Genomic DNA, 26,831 nt, shown 5'->3' with positions numbered 1-26,831 from the left:
AGCTTCCAAAATAATCAATGCTAATAAACAAGTAATTTAACATGGAATCACCAAAATCAAATGAATGTACCTAAAGAATGTGCTCAGCTTTAGTGTTCAAAACTGCAGAATCAATATTAATAAGCAGTGTTTCAAATTTAGCACGCGCCAGGATTCATCAGACCGAGAATAGTTGCTGCATCGGAACCGCGGCTCCTTCTACGGTTCTACCAGTATCAAAATTAACAGCTCTTATTCCTCCCCTAGAAAAGAGCCCTTATTCCTGCTACCTTGACGCCATGGGAGCGCGCTGTTTTGTTTGGACTTTGGACCGGTGCAGGGCTGCAGATTCGGCATGGACCACGAAGGCCACTCCCGGAACCCTCCATCGCACCGGCGGCTCCCCAGGTTCCCGAGCGAGAGACGCTCGGTGGTGAGGCGAGCGAGGTCGAGCGCAGAGACGGCGTACCTGCTGTCGCCGTCGGCGTCCTGGCACGAGCTCGCCACGTACATGCAGTTCCTCCGCACCCCGTTGACCCCGTTGGCCTCCACGAAGAAGCCGCGGAAGCTGTCCACAAACACGGCGCGGTCGCCGATGTCGTCGACCTCCGACCATCTCGTTGGGATACGGCTGCGGCGGCCCAGGCGGCAGCGGAAGGCCTTGAAGAGCTCTCTCGAGCCGTCCGATGCTCCCGGGAGCAGGAGGTGCGTCCTGACGATCACGAGGAGATCGCCGGGGGACACGACGAGCGTCGACTCGGCTCTGCGCCGGTTCCAGGGGGCTCCCCTGCGCAGGTGCTCCGGCATGAGCATCACCGGCGGCTGGATCACCGCGGCCACGGCGAAGGTCTCACTGTCCAGGCCGACCGTCCTGCGGGTCTCCCCGTCGAAGAGGTGGAACACGCCGTCGCAGTAGGTGATGCTCCGAGCACTCCACCGTGCTCCACGACTCGTCGCCCGGCCGGCAGATGAAGGCGCACAGGTACGACACCCTGCTCCTGCCTCCCGGTCCGCGCCATCATGACGGCGTGCGGCGACCGATCCCACACCATGTCACGGACGATGAAGTTGACGCTGAGGCTGAGCGAGCGTAGCAGCGCGGGCAGGCTGGCCGAGGCGCCGGTGAAGGGGTGCAGCAGCGTGGCCGAGAAGTCGCTGTCCACGGCGAGCGCCCAGCCTTGCGGCGAAGCGGAGAGGAAGGAGCTCCCGCGAGCGGCTGGCACGGAGATCTTCACGACGCTGTCGTCGGCGAGTGACCAGAGGCGGCAGTCGACATGGGACTGGTGTTCGGGGGACAGGAGGAGCAGCGGCGGGCGGCGTGCACCGCCGAAGCCGAGCGCCAGGATGGGCACACCGAGCGCAAGCGCGCCAAGTCAGCGTGCTCGCTCAGTGTGTGTGCAGGAAGAGAGAGGAAAGAGCCATGCGTGTAAGGGGCTCTCATCCACATGAAGGAGCCGAGCAACGACAGGGATTCGCATTGCGCGCGCAAAGCGTTAGGATTCGCCATATTCGGCTCGCTCATCCTGTCGGTGATCCCCGCCAAGAGATCGGCGGGCAGGTCGGACCAGCTCATCGTGTCCGTGCCGGCAGCGAAGGCGTCTTATACGGATTTATCAAACCTCAAGGAGCAAGAGTGTGGTTAATATGCAAAAACTGATTAAAAAAGCTGGATTAAGAAACTTTAAGTATTTTTTTTTTGACCGGAACTGGCAGGAGCTCTGCCTTTTTCATTATAGAAGGGGGAAAACTGTACAAAGTTTCTAAGCAACAGAAACAGGATGAGGGGGGGAAGCAGAGGGCTGCTAAACAGCCCCACTATGTTGTACTCTCGAAGAAACCTTAAGTATTGTACTCCGTAGTATATAAGAAGCTTAGAAAAAGGTGGCTTAAGAAACCTTAAGCCTGTGTCTCATTCAAAAACCATTCACTGTTCACTATGTTGTAATAATGGTTTGTTGTAAACAAGTACTCCCTCCGTTTCGAAATAAGTGACTCAACTTTGTACTAGCTTTAGTACAAAGTTAGTACAAAGTTGAGTCATTTATTTTGGGACGAAGGGAGTAGGAGTATAACAAGTCAAGTGTACACAAATTTTATACATATTTAAAATATGTTTATCATGATGCAATAATTTGTTCAATCGGTGCAAAAAAAAAAAGTGAAACCGGGCACGAGTCTCAGCATTGGATCGATGGTTATTGAGGCCAATTAAGAAACAAGAAATCCCGCGAACCAACCTGTGGTTGAGATGGTTAGGTGAACAGTGGTATCCTCAACCCATCAGGGTTCAAATCCCGATGCTCGTATTATTTCTGAATTTATTTCAGGATTTCCGGCGATGCGCTTTCAGTGGGAGGAGACGTTCCCGTCGACGACGAGGTGCCTACGGTGGCTTCGTAAATCTAGATGATATGCCGGCTCAGTCTTTCGGAGATGCTCATAAGGGTAGGGTGTGTGTGTGCATTCATAGGGGTGAGTGTATGCGCGTGTATATGAGCGCTTGTGTCTGTACTGATGCTCAAAAAAAAGAAACAAGAAATTCCTAGGCGAATGAGGATTAACAAAATCTTAATACCTTGGTGTCCATCCAGTATGCAAACCTGACTGTGACATTATAATTGGGTCTTCTTGTAATTGTCATTCTACCTTCTATAAAGCTATAATACGCCGTTGGCGTACTCTCGAGAAAACATTATAATTGGGTCGAGTTGCTTTAGTTAAGGTGTGAGGTCACATCCACAATATAATTTGTCTACATTACTGAGTTAGATTTGCCCAACAAAACATAAATATTAATTCCTCCATCCGGAAGTACTTGCTGGAGAAATAGATGTATCTAGACGTATCTTAATTTTAAATACAACCATTTTATCCATTTCTACGACAAGTAATTCACTTGTCAGAGAAATAGATGTATTTAGACGTATTTTAGTTCTAAATATATTCATTTTTATCAATTTCTGCGACAAGTAATTCCAAACGAAGGGATATGTAACTTCTTTTCACACACAAAAATTAACATAAATAGTACCTTTTCATAATCGTCCCAATGGTTTGAGACTTTGAGTTGTCTACAAGTTATAATACGCGCGTCATGCTTTTTCTTGTGCTATAGGGTCGTAAATGGTAATTTTAGGAGTTGTAATAATAATTATTCACTCTAGCTATATAGCTATATGTAAGTTGCCTGAAAATTTAATTTGGGTTAGTCGATTAGGATTAATTTCTACTTCAAGATTCGTACTTCTTCATTCTTTTGTGTGTGCTGTGAGTTTTTGGGTCTAAATTTTCGTCTGACCACTCTTTTAGGTTAGTCTACCCCTTATCAAGTTGAAGCTCATTTCGTGTTTCCTTCTGTTGCCTCCTTATAAGCCCACAATGCTTTCTCTTTTTTTTCCTGTTTGTATGCCTTTTTTCCTTTTCTGTTTTTACTTGGTTTTTATGAGTATTTTGGGATATTGGGTGATTATAAAGTGTATAGACAAAAGAATTGCACTATTACGGCAACTCCAAAGGAGATCCTCAAAGCTTTGGTATATGTTCGGATTGTGGTGCCCGGACCACTTGTGTCAATTTTTGTCATCCAACGGGAACACCTATCGGTTCATGAAGTGGTTCAGACATCCTTTTTACCGGAATTTGAAACTAAACCGGGGAGCTATGCGGGAGTCCAGACATGCAATTGACCAACAAGAAGCCCCCACGAGGTCTTCCTTGCTTTTCTCTCTCTTCACATGCATGGCCCCCCCTCTCCTCTCTCTTCCCGAACCGGTCACCACACCACAGTATGCCACCACATGCATGGTCCCCTCTACTCCTCTCTCTCCTTCCAACTGGATTAATTTGTGAATAGCGTTGGATGGCTCCCTACCCCATCATGTCCGCGGACCACATCCGGACATAAAAAGTGACATTTGTGGTGTCGGTTTACTGGTCAGCGTTGGAGATGCCCTTATATGCTTATTTTTTACATATTAAAAAGGTGCAAAGTCGGGTACAAGTTTTTTATTAAGTTTTTTTATTTTCTTTCTTGTAATAATAATACCATTAATTCGTTCTACCTTAAAAACTTATTTTTAGTTTTATTTTAGTTTATTTCATTTCCTTTCTTCTTTAATGGCAACTAATGCCACTAACTCATTCATTCTTAGAATACTTTTCCTAAATTCATCTATTATGTGCTTATTCTTGCATATTATAAAAGGTGTAATTTTTGTTCAAATTATGTCAATATCGTTTAATCTTATTTCCTCTTAAAGGATAATACCAATGTTACTAATTCATTCTTCCTTAGAAAATTTTATTATTTTATTTTTGTCTCATTTTCTTTCTTCTTTAAGGATAACACCAATGCCACTACTTCATTCCTTTTTAAGAAAGTTCCTTTTTGCAACTATAAATGCCACTGCTTCCTTCCATATTAGAAGAGCGGTTCAGGGGCTACTGACGGTGTCCCGACTAAGGGGACACTACGTCGGTTCCTAGTCTAGTGGGTCAAGGTGAGGTCCACTAAGTCGGTTCCGCCCATGGCCACTTTAGGCAGCCCATGGCAGATCACGTGAAGGTTCTAGAAGACTTGGTGCGCAAGATAAGAAGTTGGGATAGTGAAGGAATCCGCCTCCCCGTACATTACAGACTAGGATTCATACCCCTGGGGCTCTCGATATGATATATAACCTGGGGTGAGGGCTCGTAAATAGACACATTGAAATCCCTGGGGTACTTTGTACTCTATGTACACTCCAATGCAATACAACGAAGAGTAGGACGTAGGGTATTTTCTCCTCCATGAGAGCCCGAACCTGGGTAGATCCTTGTCCTTGTTACCATCGTGTCAAGTCGCCTAGCTAGCATGCCCTACCGCGGGATTTGTCGGGTTTATCTTCGAAAAACCCGTCATAGGTCGATCTGGTACATGTCTGATGTCTACTATGCAACTTTATTCTTGTAGACTCGTGTTGGGCCCCCAAGCGCAGAGTTTTGTAGGACAGTAGCATTTTTTCCTCAAGTGGATGACCTAAGCTTTATTAATCCGTGGGAGGTGTAGGATGAAGATGGTCTCTCTCAAACAACCCTGCAACCAAATAACAAAAAGTCTCTTGTGTCCACAACACACCAAATACAATGGTAATTTGTATAGGTGCACTAGTTCGGCGAAGAGATGGTGATACAAGTGTAGTAATGATAGTATATATTGATTTTTGTAATAGGAACAATAAAAAACAGCAATGTAGCAATTGATAAAACGGAGCACAAACGGTATTGCAATGCTTGAAAATGAGGCCTAGGGTCCGTACTTTCGTTAGTACAATCTCTCGACAGTGCTAATATAATTGGATCATATAACCACCCCTCAAAGTGCGATGAAGAATCACTCCAAAGTTCCTATCTAGCGGAGAACATAAGAAGAAATTATTTGTAGGGTACGAAACCACCTCGAAGCTATTCTCTCCGGTCGATCTACCCAAGAGTTCATACTAAAATAACACCAAACAATTTCAAATTCCTAATACTCAATCCAACACAAAGAATCTCAAAGAGTGCCCCAAGATTTCTACCGGAGAAACAAAGAGAAGAACGTGCATCAACCCCTATGCGTAGATTACCCCAATGTCATCTCGGGAATCCGCCAGTTGGGTGCCAAAACATATATCAAGTGAATCAATACGATACCCCATTGTCACCACGAGTATTCATATGCAATAAATATACCAAGTTCTCTCAAATCCATAAAAGTATTCAATCCGATAAAACGAAATCTCAAAGGAAAAACTCAATTCACAAAAAGATGGAGAGGGGAAAACACCATATGATCAGACTATATTAACAAAGCCCGTGATACATCAAGATCGTGACATCTCAAGAACACGAGAGAGAGAGAGAGAGTGCGAGAGAGAGAGAGAGAGAGATTAAACACATAGCTACTGGTACAAACCCTCAGCCCCGTGGGTGGACTACTCCCACCTCATCATGGTGGCCGCCGGGATGATGAAGATGGCCACCAGATATGATTCCCCCCTCCGGTAGGGTGCCGGAACGGGGCTAGATTGGTTTTCGGTGGCTACAGAGGCCTGCGGCGGGGAAATTTCTGAACTAGGTTAACCTCGAGGGTTTTTCAAATTTTTGGAAATTTATAGGGTAAAGAGGGGGTGCGGGAGGCCACCGAGGTGGGCACAACCCACCAGGGCGCGCCTGGGCCCCCCTCGGGGCAGCCCCAGGTGCTTCTCTGCCCACTGGATGTCTTCTGGTCCATAACAAATCCACAAAAAGTTTCGCGGTGTTTGGACTCCGTTTGATATTGATTTCATGCGATGTAAAAAACATGCGAAAACAACAACTGACACTTGGCACTATCAATAGGTTAGTACCAAAAAATGATATAAAATGATAATGAAACATCCAAGAATGATAATATAACAGCATGGAACAATCTAAAATTATATAGATACGTTGGAGACGTATCAGCATCCCCAAGCTTAATTCCAGCTCGTCGTCGAGTAGGTAAATGATAAAAACAGAATTTTTGATGTGGAATGCTGCCTATCATGTCATGTCATACTCTTTTCTTTATAGCATGGACATTTGGACTTTTATATGGTTCAAAGCAATAGTATAGTTTTGACATGAGCACTTAAATACTCAAGCATATCAACAAGCAACAATGTCTTTTAAAATATCAACGCTAAAATAAGTTATCCCTAGCCGATCATGCTCAATCATTGATCATTCATGAAACACACTCGCATATTAGCTACACCCAATGCTCAAGTACGACCATAATGCCCCCTAGTTGGTGGTGCTTTATAAGAGAAGATGGAGACTCAAATTAAAAATAAAAATTACATAAAGTAAAAGAAAGGCCCTTCGCAGAGGGAAGTAGGGATTTGTAGAGGTGCCACAGCTCAAAGCAAAAATTGAGAGATAAAAACATTTTGAGAGGCATACTTTTCCCACCAACGGAAACGACTTAGAGCTCCCAACACTTTCCATGCTAGATATATCATAGGCGGTTCCCAAACAGAAAATAAAGTCTATTCCTTTTTCAATCATACTTTCACTTTCCATGGCTAACCGTATCCACGGATGCCCTCCATACCAACACTTTCCAAGGAATTTATTATTTGATAACATAAAGTAAATTCATTTTTCATTTCGAGACTGGGCATCCCTAATACCTTTGCCTTACTCTCATGCAATGACAAGTGAATAAACACTCATCGTGAGAATAACACATCTAGCATGGAAAGTATTGGCCACCCCTCATCGCCTCGCCAGCAGTACGAGCACACAAAAGAGAAATTTATTTTAAATTAGAGATGGCACATATAAATTTGCTTAGAACGGAAAAAGAATACCGCATATAGGTAGGTGTAGTGGACTCATGTGGCAAAACTGGTTTAAAGGATTTTGAATGCACAAGTAGTGATCATACTTAGTGCAAAATGAAGGCTAGCAAAAGATTGAGAAGCGACCAACCAAGAAATGAATAATCTCATAAGCGAGCATTGAGCATAATTAACACCGAATGATGCACCACAAGTAGGATGTAATTTTATTGCATAACTATTGACTTTCGTGCTTCCATAAGGAATCACAAACCTTAACACTAATATCCTTACTAAAGCATAATTACTCATCAACATGACTTCCACATTACATCATCATATCTCAAAACTATTACAAGGAATCAAGTTTATTTTGTCCAATGATCTTCATGAAAGTTTTTATTATATCCTTCTTGGATATCTATTACTTTGGAACTAATTTTCATATGTTGCTTTTGATAAGCTCAAACAAATATAAGTGAAGATAATGAGCATAATATTTCATTTTCTCAAATTAATTTAAGTGAAGCAAGAGAGAATTTCTTAAAAAATACTAAAGCACACCACGCTCAAAAAGATATAAGTAAAGCACTAGAGCAAATGACAAGCTACTCCAAAAAAGATATAAGTGAAGATCAAGCAAGTAGTTAAGTAAATAGGTAGCTATACGAGGACTCTCTCTTATTCAAAAACTTCTAATCTAAGTATTTTATTAAAACAGCAAGCAAAAACAAAATAAAATTATATTCTAAGAATAGCACACGTCATGTGAAGAAGCAAAAACTTAGGCTCAACAGATACTAACTGATAATTATTGAAGAAGAAAGGTGGGATGCCTACCGGGATATCCCTAAGCATTTCTTGAAATATTATCTTGGGGTGCCTTGGGCATCCCCAAGCTTGAGCTTTTGCGTCTCCTTAATTCCTCTCATATCACGGTTTTCCTAAATCTCAAAAGTTTCATCCACACAAAACTCAACAAGAACTCGTGAGATAAGTTAGTATAACCCAATGCAAAAACCTTATCATTCTCCACTGTAGCAAATTACTAAAACTATTATTCAACATTGTATACTAAATGCCTCTGCATATTTAATACTCCTATCCTCAAATAGAATCATTAAACAAGCAATTTGCAAAAACAGTATAGTCTGTAAAGAATGCAAGAGTATCAACACTTATTCAACTCAAAAAATTCTGAAAATTTAACACACTGTAGAAAATTTATCAGAGCTTATTGTGCAAAAAGTTTCAACATTTTATCACATTCCAACTTTTCTAGGGAATTTTTGCAACAGTGGTAAACTTTCTATTTTCAAGCAGCAACATGTAGACTTACAAAATAAGCAAAGTAAAGGCTATCATTGCCACTTTATTAAAATAAAAGATGCAAAAACATTATTCTAAATAATAGCAAGCAAATCCTAACAAAATAGATTGACGCTCCAAGCAAAACACATATCATGTGAAGAATGAAAACATAGCTCCAAGTGAGGTTACCGATAATGTTGGAGACGAAAAAGGGGATGCCTTCCGGGGCATCCTCAAGCTTAGTTGCTTGGATATTCCTTAAATATTACCTTGGGGGTGCCTTGTGCATCCCCAAGCTTAGGGACCTGTCACTCCTTATTCTCCTCATATCGATATCTCACCCAAAACTTGAAAACTTCAATCACACAAAACTTAACAGAACTTCGTGAGATGGGTTAGTATGATAAAGACAAATCATTCACTTTGGTACTGTCAAAAACAAGATTCATAATTATTCTCTCATAATGCCTACTTTACCTTATCATTTCCACATTTTATATTGAGCAAAATAAGCCATAGAAACTAGGAAACAAGCAAACTGTGCATTGAAAACAGAATCATTAAAAAATAGAACAATACATAAAGATCTGAATTAAGGTCATACTTCTGTAACTCCAAAAATTCTGAAATATTAGGACAACATAGACAATTTGTATACCCATCAACTGTAAAAATTTCAGAATTTTTGCACGTTCTAGTAAAAGATAAGAATTTCTGCACTGGATGCAAAAGTTTCTGTTTTTATACAAAATCAAGTGAATTATCGTCCACACTATCCCAATGGCTTTACTTGGCATTTTATTGAAACAAAAGTTATAAAACATGTACAGTATCATAGTCATGTGAACACACAAAAATAGTAGGTAAAAGTGTTGGGTTGTCTCCCAACAAGCGCTTTTCTTTAATGCCTTTTAGCTAGGCATGATGATTTCAATGATGCTCGCATACAAGATAAGAATTGAAACATAACAAGAGCATCATGAAACACATGTCAAGCACATTTAAGCCTAACCCACTTCCTATGCATAGGGATTTTGTGAGCAAATAACTTTTGGGAGCAAGTATCAACTAGCATAGAAAGGCAAAAGAAACATACCTTCAAGATTTTCAACACATAGAGAGGAAACTTGATATTATTGCAATTCCTACAAGCATATGTTCCTCCCTCATAATAGTTTTCAGTTGCATCATGAATGAATTGAAAAATATAACTATCACATAAAGCATTATTTTTCATGGTCCACAAGCATAGAAATTTTATTACTCCCCACATAAGCAAATTTCTTCTCATCAATAGTAGTGGGGGCAAACTCAACAAAATAACTATCATGGGATTAAAAATTGAAATCATGATGAAAAGTTTCATGGTTATCATTATTCTTTATAGCATACATGTCATCACCATAATCATCATAGATAGCAACTTTGTTATCATAGTCAACTGAAGCCTCATCCAAAATGGTGGATTCATCACTAAATAAAGTCATGACCTCTCCAAATACACTTTCATCATTATAATCATCATAAATAGGAGGCATGCAATCATTATAAAAAATTTGCACATTAAATCTTGGGGACTAAAAATATCAACTTCATCAAATATAGCATCCCCAAGTTTATGGTTTTGCATATCATTAGCATCATGGATATTCAAATAATTCATACTAACAACAGTGCAATCATGTTCATCATTCAAATATTTTGTGCCAAACATTTTATAGAATTCTTCTTCTATCAATTGAGCATAATTTTCCTTTCCATCATTTTCACGAAAAACATTATAAAGACGAATAATATGATGTAACCTCAGTTCCATTTTTTTGTAGTTTTCTTTTATAAACAAAACTAGTGATAAACAAGAAACTAAAATATTCGGTTGCAAGATCTAAAGATATACCTTCAAGCACTCACCTCCCCGGCAACGGCGCCAGAAAAGAGCTTCGTTGACGGGGTGTGAGTGCCGCTTACGTAGCCTCCCCGGCAACGGCGCCAAAAAAGAGCTTGATGTCTACTACGCAACTTTATTCTTGTAGACTCGTGGTGGGCCTCTAGGCGCAGAGTTTTGTAGGACAATAACAATTTTCCCTCAAGTGGATGACCTAAGCTTTATCAATCCGTGGGAGGTGTAGGATGAAGATGGTCTCTCTCAAACAACCCTGCAACCAAATAACAAAAAGTCTCTTGTGTCCACAACACACCAAATACAATGGTAATTTGTATAGGTGCACTAGTTCGGCGAAGAGATGGTGATACAAGTGTAGTAATGATAGTAGATATTGATTTTTGTAATAGGAACAATAAAAAATAGCAAGGTAGCAATTGATAAAACGCAGAACAAACGATATTGCAATGCTTGAAAATGAGGCCTAGGGTCCGTACTTTCGCTAGTGCAATCTCTTAACAGTGCTAATATAATTGGATCATATAACCACCCCTCAAAGTGCGATGAAGAATCACTCCAAAGTTCATATCTAGTGGAGAACATAAGAAGAAATTATCTGTAGGGTACGAAACCACCTCGAATCTATTCTTTCCAATTGATCTAACCAAGAGTTCGTAATAAAATAACACCAAATAATTTCAAATTCGTAATACTCAATCCAACACAAAGAACCTCAAAGAGTGCCCCAAGATTTCTACCGGAGAAACAAAGACAAGAACGTGCATCAACCCCTATGCGTAGATTACCCCAATGTCAAATATGGGGTGGATATGGGGGCGCCCGGGCACGCCAGCCACGTCGGACCCGACCCACGCTGGCCCACCCGACCCCACATATATTCCTCCGGATCTGCTCGCCGGACCAAACCCCAGCTACCTCACTCCACTCCCCTCCGCCACCCAAGCTCGCCTCCGGCGCCATCCGGCCGTCTCCAGCATGGCGGGCAGCGGATCCGAGTCCTTCACCTCCAGATCCGCCGGCCACGAGCTCATCCCACGCGGCTCCGAGGAGGACATGGTTGTCCGACTTGTGCTCCGCCGTTCCCGGGAGGAGGCCTGTGCCCGACAGCACTCGGACTACTTCCATCAGGAATCCATTGCGTCCGCCCAAATGGCGCATGGATCCGGTGCTAAGTGTGTTGTTGTTGCCTCGCCTGAGGCGGTGCAGTCCGTCTGGCGTCCGAATGAGGTAGCAGACGCGCAACCCCTTTGTTGGCGCGCCGAGCATTGGGACACACCATGGGCCTCGTCTGACGAGAACTTGGCACCGTGTGCCCGCCATGCGAGGCAGCAGGCGCGAGAGGCAACAGCAGCCCTCGCGGCGGTGGACATCGGCGAGGCGGAGTCGCACTCTCCGGCGCCCTGTACGGTGCACCAATCCGGCGCCGCAACCACATCATGGTGGACGTCGCCGGCTCGTCTCAGGATGGATCCATCATCATCCACCGGCACCCCACGGGTTACGGGCTCCGATGAGGAAGAATAGGGCATGGGAGACGGTGGCGCCTTGAGTCCCGTGGGCTGGCTCGTCTCCCATGCCTTACTCTACCTTGCAGGCGACCAGGGGCCAACACTCTTGGGAGCACAGCCGGCCACCGGACATGCCATGGCGACCGGACGAGCTCCGCTGGCAAAGAACGGTACGCTGCATGTACAATATGGATTTGAGGTTTCTAATTTGAGATATCCGGATGTGGATTGCAGTATTTGAGGCATGACCGACCAGTGTCCGCGAACACGCCCGGGTGTGTCCGTGGACGTTTGAGGGGCCGAATTAGCAAAATCCGACTATAGATGCTCTTACGCCAAGTTGTTCATGCCTGATTGGAAGCTAGCAATGGGGTCTAGGAACCATGGATAGAGAAGGAATGGCTAAGGTTGAGCTCCGGTGGTGGCAGGAGGGAATGGGATCTAGGAACCATGGATAGAGAAGGAATGGCTAAGCAGGTTGAGCTCCGGTGGTGGTGGCAGGAGGCAACTGAAAGAACATGCGGTGCCCCCATGTTTGGTTTTGGTAATTGATGACAATCTCCATGGACTAATGGTCGCCTTGAGTTATATTTGAAGGGTTTGTCCATAGGCTTTTCTTGGAGTCCATTTGTTGGTTTCAAGGAGAGTTTGTGATGACCAAGGTGCTATTAAGGAATTATCCAAAATGATTGGTCATATGAGTGTTGTGCTTATAGCAAGCATGTCTTGAAGAAGAAGAGTGTGTGATCATTCATGTTTACCTTCAAGACATCATCCAAATGAAGAGAGTTGGAAAGATTCAAGGTTGATCAAGACTAAGTCAAAGAGTGAATCAAGTTGATCAACACACAAAGCATAGAAGATGTACCGAGAGGGATCAAGCGATCCCATGGTATGGTAAGCATGGTCAATTACGCTTTGTGTACTAACCCATGGTCTTCGTGAGAGTTCTTTGTGGGGTTAGGTTGCGGTGTGCAAGTTCAAGTAGGATCATCACGAAGAGATCATATGCTTGAAGCTTGTCGTCCATTGTGGTGACAATGGACTTGTGAAGATGTGTAGAAGAGTGGCTCACCCATAGTGGAGTATGGGGGAGCAATCTACTAGTCTTCATCGAGCCAACGCAATCAAGAAAGGTGGTCCATCTTGAGGAGGAGAAAATCGTCATCATCTAGCTCAAGTGGACCATGTGCAAGGCAAAGGTTTGCCCTTGATAGGTTTTCTATTTTACCGGTCTCATGGTAGTTGTGGGAGACTGGGTTATAGGATCGTTTGCCGTACTATCAAGGGGGGCTCTCGATGAGTTGCTTGATCTTATCGTTCGTAGAGAGCTCAAACCATTGCATCCTTGCATCATCTTTATTAGTTCTTGTTTGGTTCTTCTCCTTGTGAGTTTTGGAGCTTATGATCATTTTTATGATAAGCTCGAGTTCATCGAAAACGGAGTTCACATGCATCTTCTATGATGTTTTCGATGTTGGAGGGTATGCCGGTTCTTCTCTGTTGGAGGTTTCACTCCTTTTGTCGCTGTTTTGATGCTACTCGTCTTCCTCTATCCAACAAGCTTGAGTTTGCTCAATTCAGAGCTCATTTGAAGAAGTTATGGCAGTTCTGGTTTTCCTTGGAGTATACTTTGTTTTCGTGGTAGTGGCATAAGGGTGGCGCCAGCGGTAGTACCGCGGTCTACAGCGGTAGTACCGCCGAAGCTCTCCAGCGGTAGTACCGCTCCACGAAGCGGTAGTGCCGCTCTGCAGGGCGGTAGTACCGCTTGCGGGCTTCGGCCGTAGTACCGCAGCTGTTCCGCGCTACTACCGCCTCGATTCGAGACCGGTGTTTCCTCGTGTCGGGTTTTGCGGTAGTAGGAGCGGTAGTACCGCTCCAAGCGGTAGTACCGCTCTTCTCCCGCGGTAGTACCGCTCTGGGGCCAGGGCCCGGTTTTCCTCGCCAGCGCGGTAGTACCGCCGGGTAGGGAGCGGTAGTACCGCTCTCAGCGGTAGTACCGCTCTGTGCGGGGATGTACAGTGGGGTAACAGTTGGATTTTCCCCCACCTATAAAAGGGGGTCTTCTTCCCCATTGAACCTTATCCTTTGAGCTCGTGTTCTTCCTCCATTGTTGACCTTCTTCGAGCTTGCTAACTCTCAATCCCTTCATGGATTCTTACTAGTTTTTGAGGGAAAAGAGAGAGGAGATCTAGATCCACATTTCCACCAATCACTTTCTCCTCTATGTGAGGGGAACCCTTTGGATCTAGATCTTGGAGTTCTTCGTGTTCTTCTTTCGTTCTTCCTATCATTTTCCTCCCTAGCATTAGTTGCTTTGGTGGGATTTGGGAGAGAAGGACTTGGGCACTTTGTGTGCCCTTGCCATTGCATTTGGTGCATCGGTTTGAGTTCTCCACGCGATACGTGGAAGTTACAAGTTGAGAAGCTTATTACTCTTGGGTGCTTGGTGCCCTTGAGCTTGTTCCTCTTGGGTGCTTGGGCGCCCTAGACGGTTGGTGGTGTTCGGAGCTCAATCATTGTGGTGTAAAGCTCCGGGCAAGCGTCGGGGTCTCCAATTAGGTTGTGGAGATCACCCCAAGCAATTTGACGGGTTCCGGTGACCGCCCCCAAGGGTTGCCAAAGTGTACGGGTTCAGTGACCGCCCTCAAGGGTCCCTTAGTGGAATCACGGCATCTTGCATTGTGCGAGGGCGTGAGGAGATTACGGTGGCACTAGTGGCTTCTTGGGGAGCATTGTGCCTCCACACCGCTCCAAACGGAGATTAGCATCCGCAAGGATGTGAACTTCGGGATACATCGTCGTCTCCGCGTGCCTCGGTTATCTCTTACCCGAGACCCTTTACTTATGCACTTTACTTTGTGATAGCCATATTGTTCTTTGTCATATATCTTGCTATCACATAGTTGCTTATCTTGCTTAGCATAAGTTGTTGGTGCACATAGGTGAGCCTAATTGTTGTAGGTTTTGTGTTTGATAAATTAACCGCTAGGTTTATTCCGCATTTGTTCAAGTCTAATCCGTAATTATTTTAAAAGCGCCTATTCACCCCCTCTCTAGGCGACATCCACGATCTTTCAGCAACGAAGACAAGGACTAGCGATCAAGCCTGGGACAAGGACAAGGACTAGCTAAACTGGGGAAAGTTCCTCAGCGGAAGGCCACCAGCTCACGGTAGGAGATATGCATGGACTTTTTCATACTGAAATAGGAAAACTAAATTAACCCAAACATAATTTTATAAACAGGTCATTAAAAGTTTATATAAACCTGGCACTAGTAGTTTTTGCTATCCGAACAATCCTTCATTTAATGCTAATCAAGGATGAAACTTCCAGTGGCTTTGAAACAGTAGCGATACGAGTCGCAAGGACGACACAAGGGGCGTGCCTGGCATGTAAAGTTTTGCTACAAAAAAGACTAGACTTCCGATAAAACTAGCCCAGTTTACATTGTTTAACTACTACACTACCATACAGAGTTTCTAAGAGACTTGACTTCCAATAGCATTGCGACCCTCTTTCCAACAGATCATGACAAAAGATCATTCCATCCAGGTTTATCTTCAAGCAGCACTTAAACAATTCCATCCAGGTTCAACCATGCTGAAAGACTACACCAACATAAAGAGTTTCTAAGAGACTTGACTTCCAGTAGCATTGCGAGCCTCTTTCCAACAAATCATGACAAAAGATCATTCCGTCCAGGTTTATCTTCAATCAACGCTTCACCATTCCATCCAGGTTCAACCATGCTGAAAGATCATTTTCGTTGTCAAACAAAAATTCAATAATGGAGTACAAAAATGAAGCATGGGGAAAATTTACTTACGAAGCCGATAGTAATAAACCCAAGCATGAAAACCAACGAGAAAAACAATAGAGCAGCAGCAATGATGCAGAAGACCCCCTCCGTAAGTAGGTAGCAATAAAGCGCGCATGTGACATTCAAGAGAATGACTTCCAGGATCATAATCACCACGAGCATGGAGAACCACTTTGTGCGATGTACAGTGGCATGAGCCACTGCTGTAGCGCAGCTTGTGAAAAGGAAACAAAACATTGTTCCCAAGATAAGAAAAGATTGAATCATATTGGGAGGAGAAGTAGCACTCTCAGTAGGAGGAGCGGCTGTTGAAGTAGTGTTAGCAGCATCTGCGTTGACATTCATCGAATGCATTGACATGTAAGCCAAAGTGATAGCGAACGCATTCATCGCATTTAAACCGGCGCCGGCAAACAGCGTAAACGCTTTTGAAGCTTCAATGAATGACTGCAATAGATCCAAATACCACACTTTAATATCACATGAATATAATTTTTTTTCACAAATTCAGTTAGTACCTTCTTACGCTCAGATAGCGCATCGAAAGGTGACTTTTCCTTGAGCTCCTGGATCAATTTCTCAATAGCTTGAGTGAGCTTTACAGTGGCCTCTGGGTTCAATTGCTCGATGGCTTCAATGAGCCTTACAGAGTTTTTTTTATCCATCTGCCAACGACCACAATTAACAGAAAAACAAAAGATAATTTAGTGCCACAAATAAAAATCTAAAACAAAAGGAAAATCTGTCACCAAAAGATAATTTAGTATTCCTATGTTTTTCCTTCCATATTTCCAATGAATCAATGAGACAAGTTATAAGTCAATGCTACATTACTCTTTTATTATTTGTAATGAACCTATTTTTATTAAAATAATTGTTTAACAAATAAGTCTGTACCAGAAATAAATAACTAAAGAACAAACTATAAAGCAGCAACAAACAGAGCAACTTCTTGTATGTGGAGAATTTTCATTTTAAAGGGAATAGTACTGTAGCAATATAAATGGAACAATATAATGCAAAGGAGGTGTCTCTTAATAGAACTAGAAGTAACTTGACAAAACCGAAAACAGAACATTATCATAACTAGTCTAAGAACTCTACCAAGCATTTGCCCTTAACATGCAGTGCTCCTGCATGTTCTTGGGTAAAAAACGAGCTCTCCAAATTCAGAATGCTTGTACAACCAGCAACACAAGCAGATATTTGAATATTTGCTATTGACTTATATAAATATATTTGTATCAGATATAAGATCTACTACATTCGACCCCAAACATTGCACTAAGTGCTATCGTTAGTAATAGATTTGAAGTAGTCTTCTCTGTAACACTGAATCCAACATTATTAAGGTATTTCACTGGGTCTACCATCTGCCATAAATAAACAAGAATGATATGCTTGTGCCCAAGTATTAAAACCCAGAAGGAAACATAATTTATGTAACTGAACTTTGAATAGAAGCAACTACAACAAAATGTAGCCATCAACTACACATAAACTCAAGTCACTAAGGTGCATATAGGCAATGGTACGACAGCCACTATCTGGCTCAACCTTTGGCAACTGCAGAACTGTAATCTGGAAATGAAAGTAAATGAAGGACAAAAGGTGAGAAATTGAATCAATGTGGCTATTTCAAAAATAAAAAGGCCCAATCAGTCCACCAGAACAGGAGTCCGGGGGAAATCAAAGTCAAATCTGAACCCAAACAACGCAAACAGATTATGAAGCAGCAACGAACTAGTTCCAATTCCAAGCCAATGTTCCTATCGACGCAAAAGTATGTGGCAAGTGTAGAAGCGGAGATTTATCTGCCAAATAATAGATCCATAATAAAGCAAATGCCTTGCAAAGTTGCATACTCAAAATAATCGAAACTCGCGTGCACCAGTAGAGCATGAGATTATTGCACCAAAACCTCCCGAGTAGAGCAGCTTGATCACGGAATAAGAACCAAACACCTAACCGGTCGTGAAGAAAAAAATCGCACAAATATGAGCGCACCGAATCCCCAACTAGATTACAGGACGGGCTGACGATCTCAATCATTGAGAGATGAAAACCACTAGGATCAGGGGCAGTGTCTGCAATATCACACAACAATCTCGAACTAAACAACCCGGAACCCCCAACCCCTGACCAATCACATCAGGCAGAACACAAATCCCCCAAAACGCTCGCCGAATCGAACCAAACACGCATTGTGGGACTGAGCAAGCGAGACAAGCACTATTACCAGGCTCCGGAGATCGATCACACAAACTATCAAAGCAACCGACCTCGAACCCAAAGCAACGCAAAACCCTAAACCGCCCACATTACACAGAACAATAATCCCTATCAAATCGAACCAAACACGCGCCGTGGAACAAGCACCAGCACCGCGCTCAGAAATCAAATGTATAAACATCTCGCAACCAACCACCTAGCAGAAACATATGGTGGAGCTCCCATCACTTCAGGGTCAGTTGAGGAAACATATGGTGGAGCTCCCAGGAAAGGATGGATCGTGCAAATGCCTACAACAGTAAAATGACAGGGGGCCAAAGCAATTTTAAGAAAACTCTGACCCAATAAAACACCCCCACAGATGTATCGTTTAAACCTTGGGAACAGTGGCAAAGATGCATGATGGAAACAGGGTATAAGAAAGTTCCAGGAACACACTACAAGCACCTGGAAGTTCCACACTTGCCAAATCTGAACCCAAACGACGCAAACAGATCAATGAACTAGTACCGATTCCAAGGCAATGTTCCTCTCGATCCAAAAGTATGTGGCAAGTGTGGAAGCAGAGATTTATCTGCCAGATAATACAGCCATAATAAAGCAAATGCCTTGCAAAGTTGCAGTAGAGCATAGATTACTGCACCGAAACCTCCCGAGTAGAGCAGTTTGATCACGAAATAAGAACTAAACACCTAACTGGCCGTGAGGAAAAAAATCGCACAAATATGAGCGCCACGAAACCCCAACTAGATCACAGGGGCGGCCTGACGACCTCAACCGTCCAGAGATGAAAACCACTAGGAACAGGGGCAGCGTCTGCTATACCACACAACAATCTCGAACTAAACAACCCGGAACCCCCAACCCCTGACCAATCACATCAGGTCAGGCAGAATACAAATCCCCCAAAATGCTCGCCAGATCGAACCAGACACGCTCTGTGGGACCGAGCAAGCGAGACGAGCACTGTTACCGGGCTCCGGAGATCGATCACACAAGCTATCGAAGCAGCCGACCTCGAATCGAAAGCAACGCAAAACCCTAAACCGCCCGCATTACGCAGAACACTAATCCCCTACCAAATCGAACCAAACACGCGCCGTGGAACGAGCACCAGCGCGGCGCTCAGAAATCAAATGTACAAACATTTCGCAATCAACCACCTAGCGGAACCCCTCCCACCACCACCACCCGCACCCCCAAAAAAATGGCCGCATGTCCGAGCCACAAAACCCCGCACCAGATCGAACCAGCGCTACGGAACCAAACGATAGGAGCACGAGCAGATACGAACTTACCCCCCGCAGCTCGCCCGAAGATGGAACCCTCCCGCCGCCGGCTCCGCCCCCGTCCTCGCCTCCGCGGCTGTGGGAGATGGAGGGAAGAAGTGAAAAAGGAAGGCGGGGCGGCGGACACGAGACGGCAGGGGTTGGGATTTGGGAACGGGACCGACTGACGCTTCGGGCCTTCAGTTCTCCGCACCGTGAACACGCAGATCTGGTCCGTCGGTTTGGAGATAAACGGTTGATTACGGTGTTTCTCCTTCGCTGTAAGTGTTTTCCGTGGCCAAACCAGAGCGGGGCGGGCGTGGGTTGCTGGTGGGCTGGTGCGTATTTGCTGGTGGCGGTGGCCGGTGGCTGACGCGTGGGCCAGGCCAGCGATGTAGGTAAATCCGAGTTTTAGGAAAATCCGAGTTAGTTTGGGGGGAGGGCTCCGCGCCAATGGAAAATTGAGGGTGAGATGGAGAAGTTTGGGGGGAGGACTACCCAGATCCTGTAAAACGCGCTGGCTCAGAAAATAACCGTTGTTTTACGGTTCCGAGCAGAAAAAATGACCCGGGCAGTTCCCACACAAATGCCTTGCCGGATTTTTTTTCTTCTCAGGGAAGCTATATATTCGACCCGTCAAGCCGCATATGTGCAACTTTTGCCCCACTCCCCCTATTTTTGGCGGGCGGAAGTTTTAACTCGCGCGCTTCATTCCGCTGCCCTCGGTTCTTGCTTCCCCTAGCCACCCTGCGCCGTCGGTTCTTGCTACCCCCAGCCACCCATGCTCATGAAAGATTACTTCGCCGAGGTACCGACCTATCCGACTCATCTCTTCCATAGGCATTATCGAATGCGTAGATCTCTTTTTGTTCACGTTATGGGAGCTTGGGAGCAAAACTCTCTTTTTTTCACTCGCAAAAGGAATGTCGATGGTTTGCTAGGGTTTCGTTCGTACCAAAAGATATCAGCGACAATGAGAGTGATAGCATATGGCACTCCGACTCGCTACACCAGTGAGTATCTTCGCATTGGAGAAGATACCACGCTCAAATGTGTCCGGGTGTTTGCTAAGGTTTTGATTCGGCTTTCTGGTCTTGAGTATCTCCGAGCTCCCAATGAGGAGGACACAAATAAGTTGATGACGATGAATGAAGCAAAAGGATGGTCGGCGCGGCAGTACACTGGCCATAAACATGATCCCGCTATTGTGCTCGAAGCTGTGACTTCGCATGACTTGTAGATTTGGCATTGCTTCTTTGGATTGCGGGGTTCTCTTGATGATATCAAGGTATTGCAGAGATCACATATTTTTTGCTTGCTAGTGGAGATGCTTCGGCTTGCAACTACACCGTCTGATGACATGACTATACCATGGGGTATTATCTTGCCGTCATTACTATCCTTCGTGGTCAACATTTGAGAAGACCATAAGTAAGCCAAAAGGCATGAAGCATGTCGAAAAGATATTAAGAGGGCATTTGGTGTGTTGCAAGTTCGGTTTGCCATTGTTTGAAGTCATGCTCGCTTCTAGGATAGAAATCCCTCTCAAATATTATGGTTGCATGTGTAATTCTACACCACATGATTATCGACGATGCGAGGGATTTAAACTTCTACGACAATATTGGTACTCGTGTCAAGCCTACCAAGAACGGGATCTGATCCTTGTATTTCTGGAGACCTACCGGCAGATTGAGGACAATAGCACACACACCCAGCTCCGTGGTAATCTCACTGAGCACCGGTGGCAACTGTATGGGAGACCGACTCCCATTTTATTCATTTCATCTTATTTGTATTCATGTGTGGTTTGAATCATTCTTTTCATTCCGGACAATTAGTTATTGTGTTAATTATTTGGATTCGAACATTTGTTGTAATTGTGATGATTATTGTATTGTATGATGCTAAAACATTAGTAAGTTTGATTTATATTGCTATTGTATTCAGATATATGTTGTTTAAAAATCATGAATTTGTCTAAAACCCCCAAAACTAGTTTTGCGGTACCGCACAGTCTCGGGATCTATTTCACCCGAGTCCGTGCGGTATCGCAAACTAGTTTTCGGGGTACCGTAGACTGATTTTCCGGGACACCTTTTCCAGTATTTGCTAGAGATGCTCTAACCAGCGCGAGGGACTTTTACTGAATTACCAACCGTGGGAGCGGTTCAGCGTTTTATGTGGTACCCCATGTTGTGCGTCTTGCATCATTACGTGTTATGGTGGACGCTTTTTACATCGAAATGTTTTTTTTTGTTTTTAATTCGTGTAAGCATTTTTTTGTTTTCTATTCATTGGTTTATCTTGTGTTTTTTAGTTTTTTGTGCACATGTGTACTTCACGTGGGGAGTAAATGTGCTTCACGCGGGAGCATAGGTGTGCTTCATCCCTTGTGAGAGCTAGGATGTGCTTCATGTGGAAACAGAGTATACTCCACTCCACTCATGAGCAGCACAAGTTAGTTCACTTAGGGAGGGCAGTTTGTGTTTCATCCCTCGTGGGAGCACAAGTTAGTTCATTACCGAGCACATGTATAATGCACGTGGGGAGCACCTGTTAGTATTTGTTGGGAGCACACATTGAGAAGCTTAATTGGCTGGGAGCACAAGTTCTCAGGTTAGTTCACAAGTCAGACAATGGCGAGGCGAAAGAAACGGTTCGATTTGAAGATTTTGGATCGGTGATACTCTCTTGTTGCACACCATAGTCACCGGCGCTGCCATGACGCAATATTGGCAACAACACCAGATGGAGTAGCGGCACGCCGGCGGCAGCGACCGATCAAGTTGGAGCTCTGCTCACACGTCAAGCCGGCGCCGGTAGTGGCGCTCGTCTTCGTCAAATGCATGATCCTCTACCCCGAACAAGGAGGAGCACCTAGAGGTGTTGTCCATACTCCCGTGGTATGTGGGGAATATAGTGCAGAGCTGGGCGTCTACATCAGGTGCTTCATCGGAGATCTGACCAAGGAGATCCGGCACATACCGGCGCTAGACTTCTTCGATGGTGTGATCAAGAAGAATGATGACTCCACTGGTGCTATCGATGAGGGTGAAGCAGAGGAATGATGAGCCTTCAAAGGCGTCGATGGTCGCCGTACCAGGGACGCATGGGGATGGGCAGATCTTGGCGATGCCGCTCCAGTGTCAATCATCAGTGTGTCAGAGCCGGTGGCCTGCACTACAAGAAAAAAAAGACATGCGTGACATTATGCCCGAACGAAAATATTTTTTGTCCATGACAATAATCTCTATTATAAAAAAAATGTAACGTTCCCATTTCACCTTTCTTTTCATCACCCCTTCGTCCAACCTTCCATGTATATGATAATCAATCACCTTAATTTACTTGCCTTCTGAACCAATTCTACTTTAATTTATTTATCATTCTTCTAATTAAAATATAAGGTAATTCACGGTCTAAATTTGATGAACATTTACTTACACAATCGCATTATTATTGACAGGTAAATCACAAGCTAACGTACTAACATATTTATATCATGTTGCAACACACGGGTATTGTTCTAGTTATGACAAAACACGTATCATCATGGATGTGGTGGTCACCTATTTCTATGACAAAAAGTTAGGACAGAAAATGGTTTTTTCATCCTGGGCGGGCCAGAAACGGACCTGCATGACGTTTTTTGGGCCCTCCATGACGTAAAAAAATTGTGGTAGAAATAAGGGCGAGAATTTTTCGGAGAATTCTCTGTATACGCTAGGTGGTTGGGCCCGAGCGATGCTGGGGTGGCTTGCATGTTTCTCTCGTACGCGCGTGTGTGCGAGCCCTTCTCTTACTGAACCCAAGCGATCCCTTCGCACTACTAAACCCGAGCGATCCCTCGCACTACTAAATCCGAGAGAGCCTTTTGCCCATTTCGCTTACTGAACCCGAGCGAGCCCTTTCACACATTGAATCCAAGCGATCCCTTTGCACTAATGAACCCGAGCGATCCCTCGCACTAATGAACCCGAGTGACTCGAGTCGTTGCGATCGTGCACGATAGTGTTGGATGCCCCGACCGATCATGCGTGCGATACGTGATGCTGGGAGACGTGATGAGTTGACCTAGCCAATTCGTTGGATGTTGATGAACAATCCCCATTGTTTTTGCGTGCCTACATCCAACCCCAGCCGATGGGGGTTGGATGAACATGACCCTGTGGTAGTAAGCGGTTGGCGCTGGATGAACAAGATCCCGAGGAGCACATGTTGCAGTACACCACACCCCAGCCGGTTGGGGGTGGATTAACAGGCCCCCGTAAAGGCCGTATGCAATTGGCACTAGATGAACAAGACCTCGTTCTGCGGTATGCCACATCCCTTTCGATGAATAGGGCCCATTTTCGGTTGTAAGTGGCTGCCGCTGGATGAACATGACCCCACTTTGGCCATTTTGCGATACACCAAACCCCTCCCGATGAACATGACCATGTTTCTACCGTAGGCGGTCGGCGCTGGATGAACATGCACCAGTTTCAGTCGTTCTGCGCCATGCCACACCCCAGCCGGTGGGTAGTCGATGAACACAACACCGTTTCGGTCATTCCGCACTGACCGGTTGGCTCGCCTCCTGATGAACAGGGCGCCATTTCGGCTGTCCCGACCCAGCCGGTTGGCTCCTGATGAATAGGACATGTTCCCCGTTGATGTGTAACCCCCACCCCCCGTCCTACGCAGTCGTCCGTATATACGCGAGTCTGGCCAACCGGCATTTTCCAAATTATTCTTTAAAGAATCTCAATGAAATTCTTAAGTCCATTGCCTTTCATAAGATGAAGCCTAGTGATCCTAAGTTTGATGAATTTTTTTTGAACTTCGTGATCTTATGCGTGCTAAGGGTGATGTTGGTACTATTAGCAACATTATCATGGAAACCATTAGCATCCGCAAACTTGAACATGATGGTCCACGCAAGTATGTGACTTTTGGAGACAACTCCAAGGGTAAGGTACTTGGCCTTGGTAAGGTGGCCATATCCAATGATAGCTCCATTCAAAATGTTATGCTCGTTGAATCTCTTGGTTACGGTCTTCTTTCTGTATCTAGCTAGACTAGCCGACTTTGGTTCCAATGTTCTATTTACCGAAGTAGATTGCCAAGTATTTCGTCGAGATAATCATAACATGGTTTTTACCGGTATCCATAGAGGTGCTCTATATTGTTGATTTTACTAAAAGAGCCCAACCTCGCACTTGTCTTATTGCAAAATCTTCTAAAGGTTGGCTATGGCATAGAAGACGAGGACATTTTGGCATGTGAAATCTTGATAAACTTGTTAAAGGAGATCATATCCTTGGCGTTAAAGACGTTATATTTGACAAGGATAGACTTTGTAGTGCCGGCCAAGCAGGAAAACAAGTTGGAGGAAGTCATCCCGTGAAGAACATCATGACCACGAGAAGACCACTTGAGCTACTTCATATGGATCTCTTCGGTCCCAATGCCTATAAGAGCCTTGGTGGTAACTCTTTTGGTTTGGTCATTGTTGATGATTATTCAAGATTTACGTGGGTGTTCTTTCTTGATGACAAGTCTCAAGTACAACAGATCTTCAAGAACTTTGCTAGGAAGGACCAAACCAATTTGAAGTGAAGATCAAGAAGGTTCGGAGCGACAATGGAACAGAGTTCAAGAACGCCAATGTGGATACCTTTCTCGACGAAGAAGGCATCTCACATGAGTTTTTGGCTACGTACACGCCTCAACAAAATGGAGTTGAGGAAGAAACGTACACTTATTGAGATGGCAAGAACGATGCTAGATGAATACAAGATGCCTAAACACTTTTGGGCTGAAGCGGTTGAGACGGCTTGTCATGCTACAAATCGACTTTATCTTCACAAACTTCTAGGCAAGATGGCATACGAGCTACTCATCGGTAACAAACCCCAAGTTGGATACTTTCGAGGATTTGGCTCAAAGTGTTACATCCTTGATAAGCATCGTCGTTCAAAAATTGCTCCTAAACCTCATGAAGGTTTCCTACTCGGTTATGACTCAAACTCTCACACTTACCGTGTCTACAACAATTTCACCTGAAAGGTTAAAGAGACGGTAGATGTGAAGTTTGATGAATCTAACGGCTCGCAAGTAGAGCAATTGTCAATAACATAAAGCTAGAGTTCGCCCTACATCAAAATTATTTCGTCCTCCACCACGTCCATCCCATAATGGGACAGAGGAGTACTATAAAAGGGACACAACGTGATGGTGAAAACTTCAACAGAGCTTCTGCACCCTAGTCCACTTATCCTCAACGTTCATAGTCCTAGGGATATGAGTCGGCCTGGTCCGTTGGATGGCATCGTCCGTTACTTTCTCAGGGGATTACAGGGTCAGGCATGTTGATCGGCCAACTCCATAGATAGGGCACTGACCGCCGCGCACACCAGATAAGACCAAATGCATGTGGACGTTTTCGGTTGCGTGAGACATGTACATCACTGTGTTACTTCTTGAGCTTGCGTTGATTTTTCCCTTGAAGAGAAAAGGATGATGCAGCAAAGTAGAGATAAGTATTTCCCTCAGTTAAGAACCAATGTATCAATCCAGTAGGAGGAACACACAAGTCTCCAATAGATGCACCTGCACAAACTAACAACCACTTGTACACAACGTGAAAAGGGGGTTCTCAATTCCTTCACGGTCACTAGCAAGAGTGAGATCAGATAAAGATAGGTATAGAAGATAAGTAAAAGTGTAAAATAAAGTAAAGATAAATAAATTATAGCAAGGTGATACGTCTCCAACATATCTATATTTTTTTATTGTTCCATGCTATTATATTATCTGTTTTGGATGTTTTATATGCATTATTATGCTATTTTATATTAATTTTGGGACTAACTTATTAACCTAGAGCCCAGTGCCAGTTTTTGTTTTTTCCTTGTTTTTGAGTTTCGCAGAAAAGGAATACCAAATGGAGTCCAAAGGGAATGAAACTTTATGATGATTTTTCTTGGACCAAAAGACACCCAGAGGACTTGGAGTCCAAGCCAAAAGAGCCACGAGGCGGTGGCAAGGGTGGAGGGCGTGCCCCCCTACCTTGTGCCCCCCTCGGGACTCCTTTGACCTACCTCTTCGTCCAATATATTCACATATATTCCAGAACCCTCTGAGAGAGCCAAACAAATACTTTTCCGCCGCTGCAACCTTCTGTTCCCGTGAGATCCCATCTTGGGGATTTTTCCGGCATCATGCTGGAGGGGGATTCCACTACAAAAAAAAGACACATCCGTGACATTTTGGGCCAAACGAATTTTTTTCCTGTCATGCTTATGACACTTCTATGACGATAATTGTGACAAAACCCGGTATCATCATAGATGTGGTGGGCTCCTACTTCTATGACAAAAAAATCATGATAGAAAATGGGCTTTTCGTCCTGGGCGGGCCGGAGACGCAGCTGGATGACATTCTTTGGGCAGTCCATGACGGAAAAAATCGTGACAGAAGCGAGGGCGAGGAA

The 26,831-nt window shown here is 44.3% G+C and overlaps 1 protein-coding gene across 1 annotated transcript; it reads right to left on the bottom strand.

The window, feature by feature from the left end:
- Positions 1 to 15,429: 15,429 nt before the first annotated feature.
- LOC123116377 (uncharacterized) lies at positions 15,430 to 19,653 on the bottom strand. Its single transcript, XM_044537342.1, has 4 exons — positions 19,382 to 19,653; positions 16,370 to 16,516; positions 15,858 to 16,298; positions 15,430 to 15,780 (listed from the first exon to the last, which is right to left on the bottom strand). Exons 2-4 carry the CDS (start codon positions 16,514 to 16,516, stop codon positions 15,772 to 15,774), a joined length of 597 nt encoding a protein of 198 aa, XP_044393277.1. The 5' UTR covers positions 19,382 to 19,653; the 3' UTR covers positions 15,430 to 15,771.
- Positions 19,654 to 26,831: the final 7,178 nt, after the last annotated feature.

The sequence above is a fragment of the Triticum aestivum genome, chromosome 5B (genome assembly GCF_018294505.1).
Source record: "Triticum aestivum cultivar Chinese Spring chromosome 5B, IWGSC CS RefSeq v2.1, whole genome shotgun sequence".
In the NCBI taxonomy this organism is placed as follows: domain Eukaryota; kingdom Viridiplantae; phylum Streptophyta; class Magnoliopsida; order Poales; family Poaceae; genus Triticum; species Triticum aestivum.
This window is presented reverse-complemented; position numbering and strand designations above follow the sequence as displayed.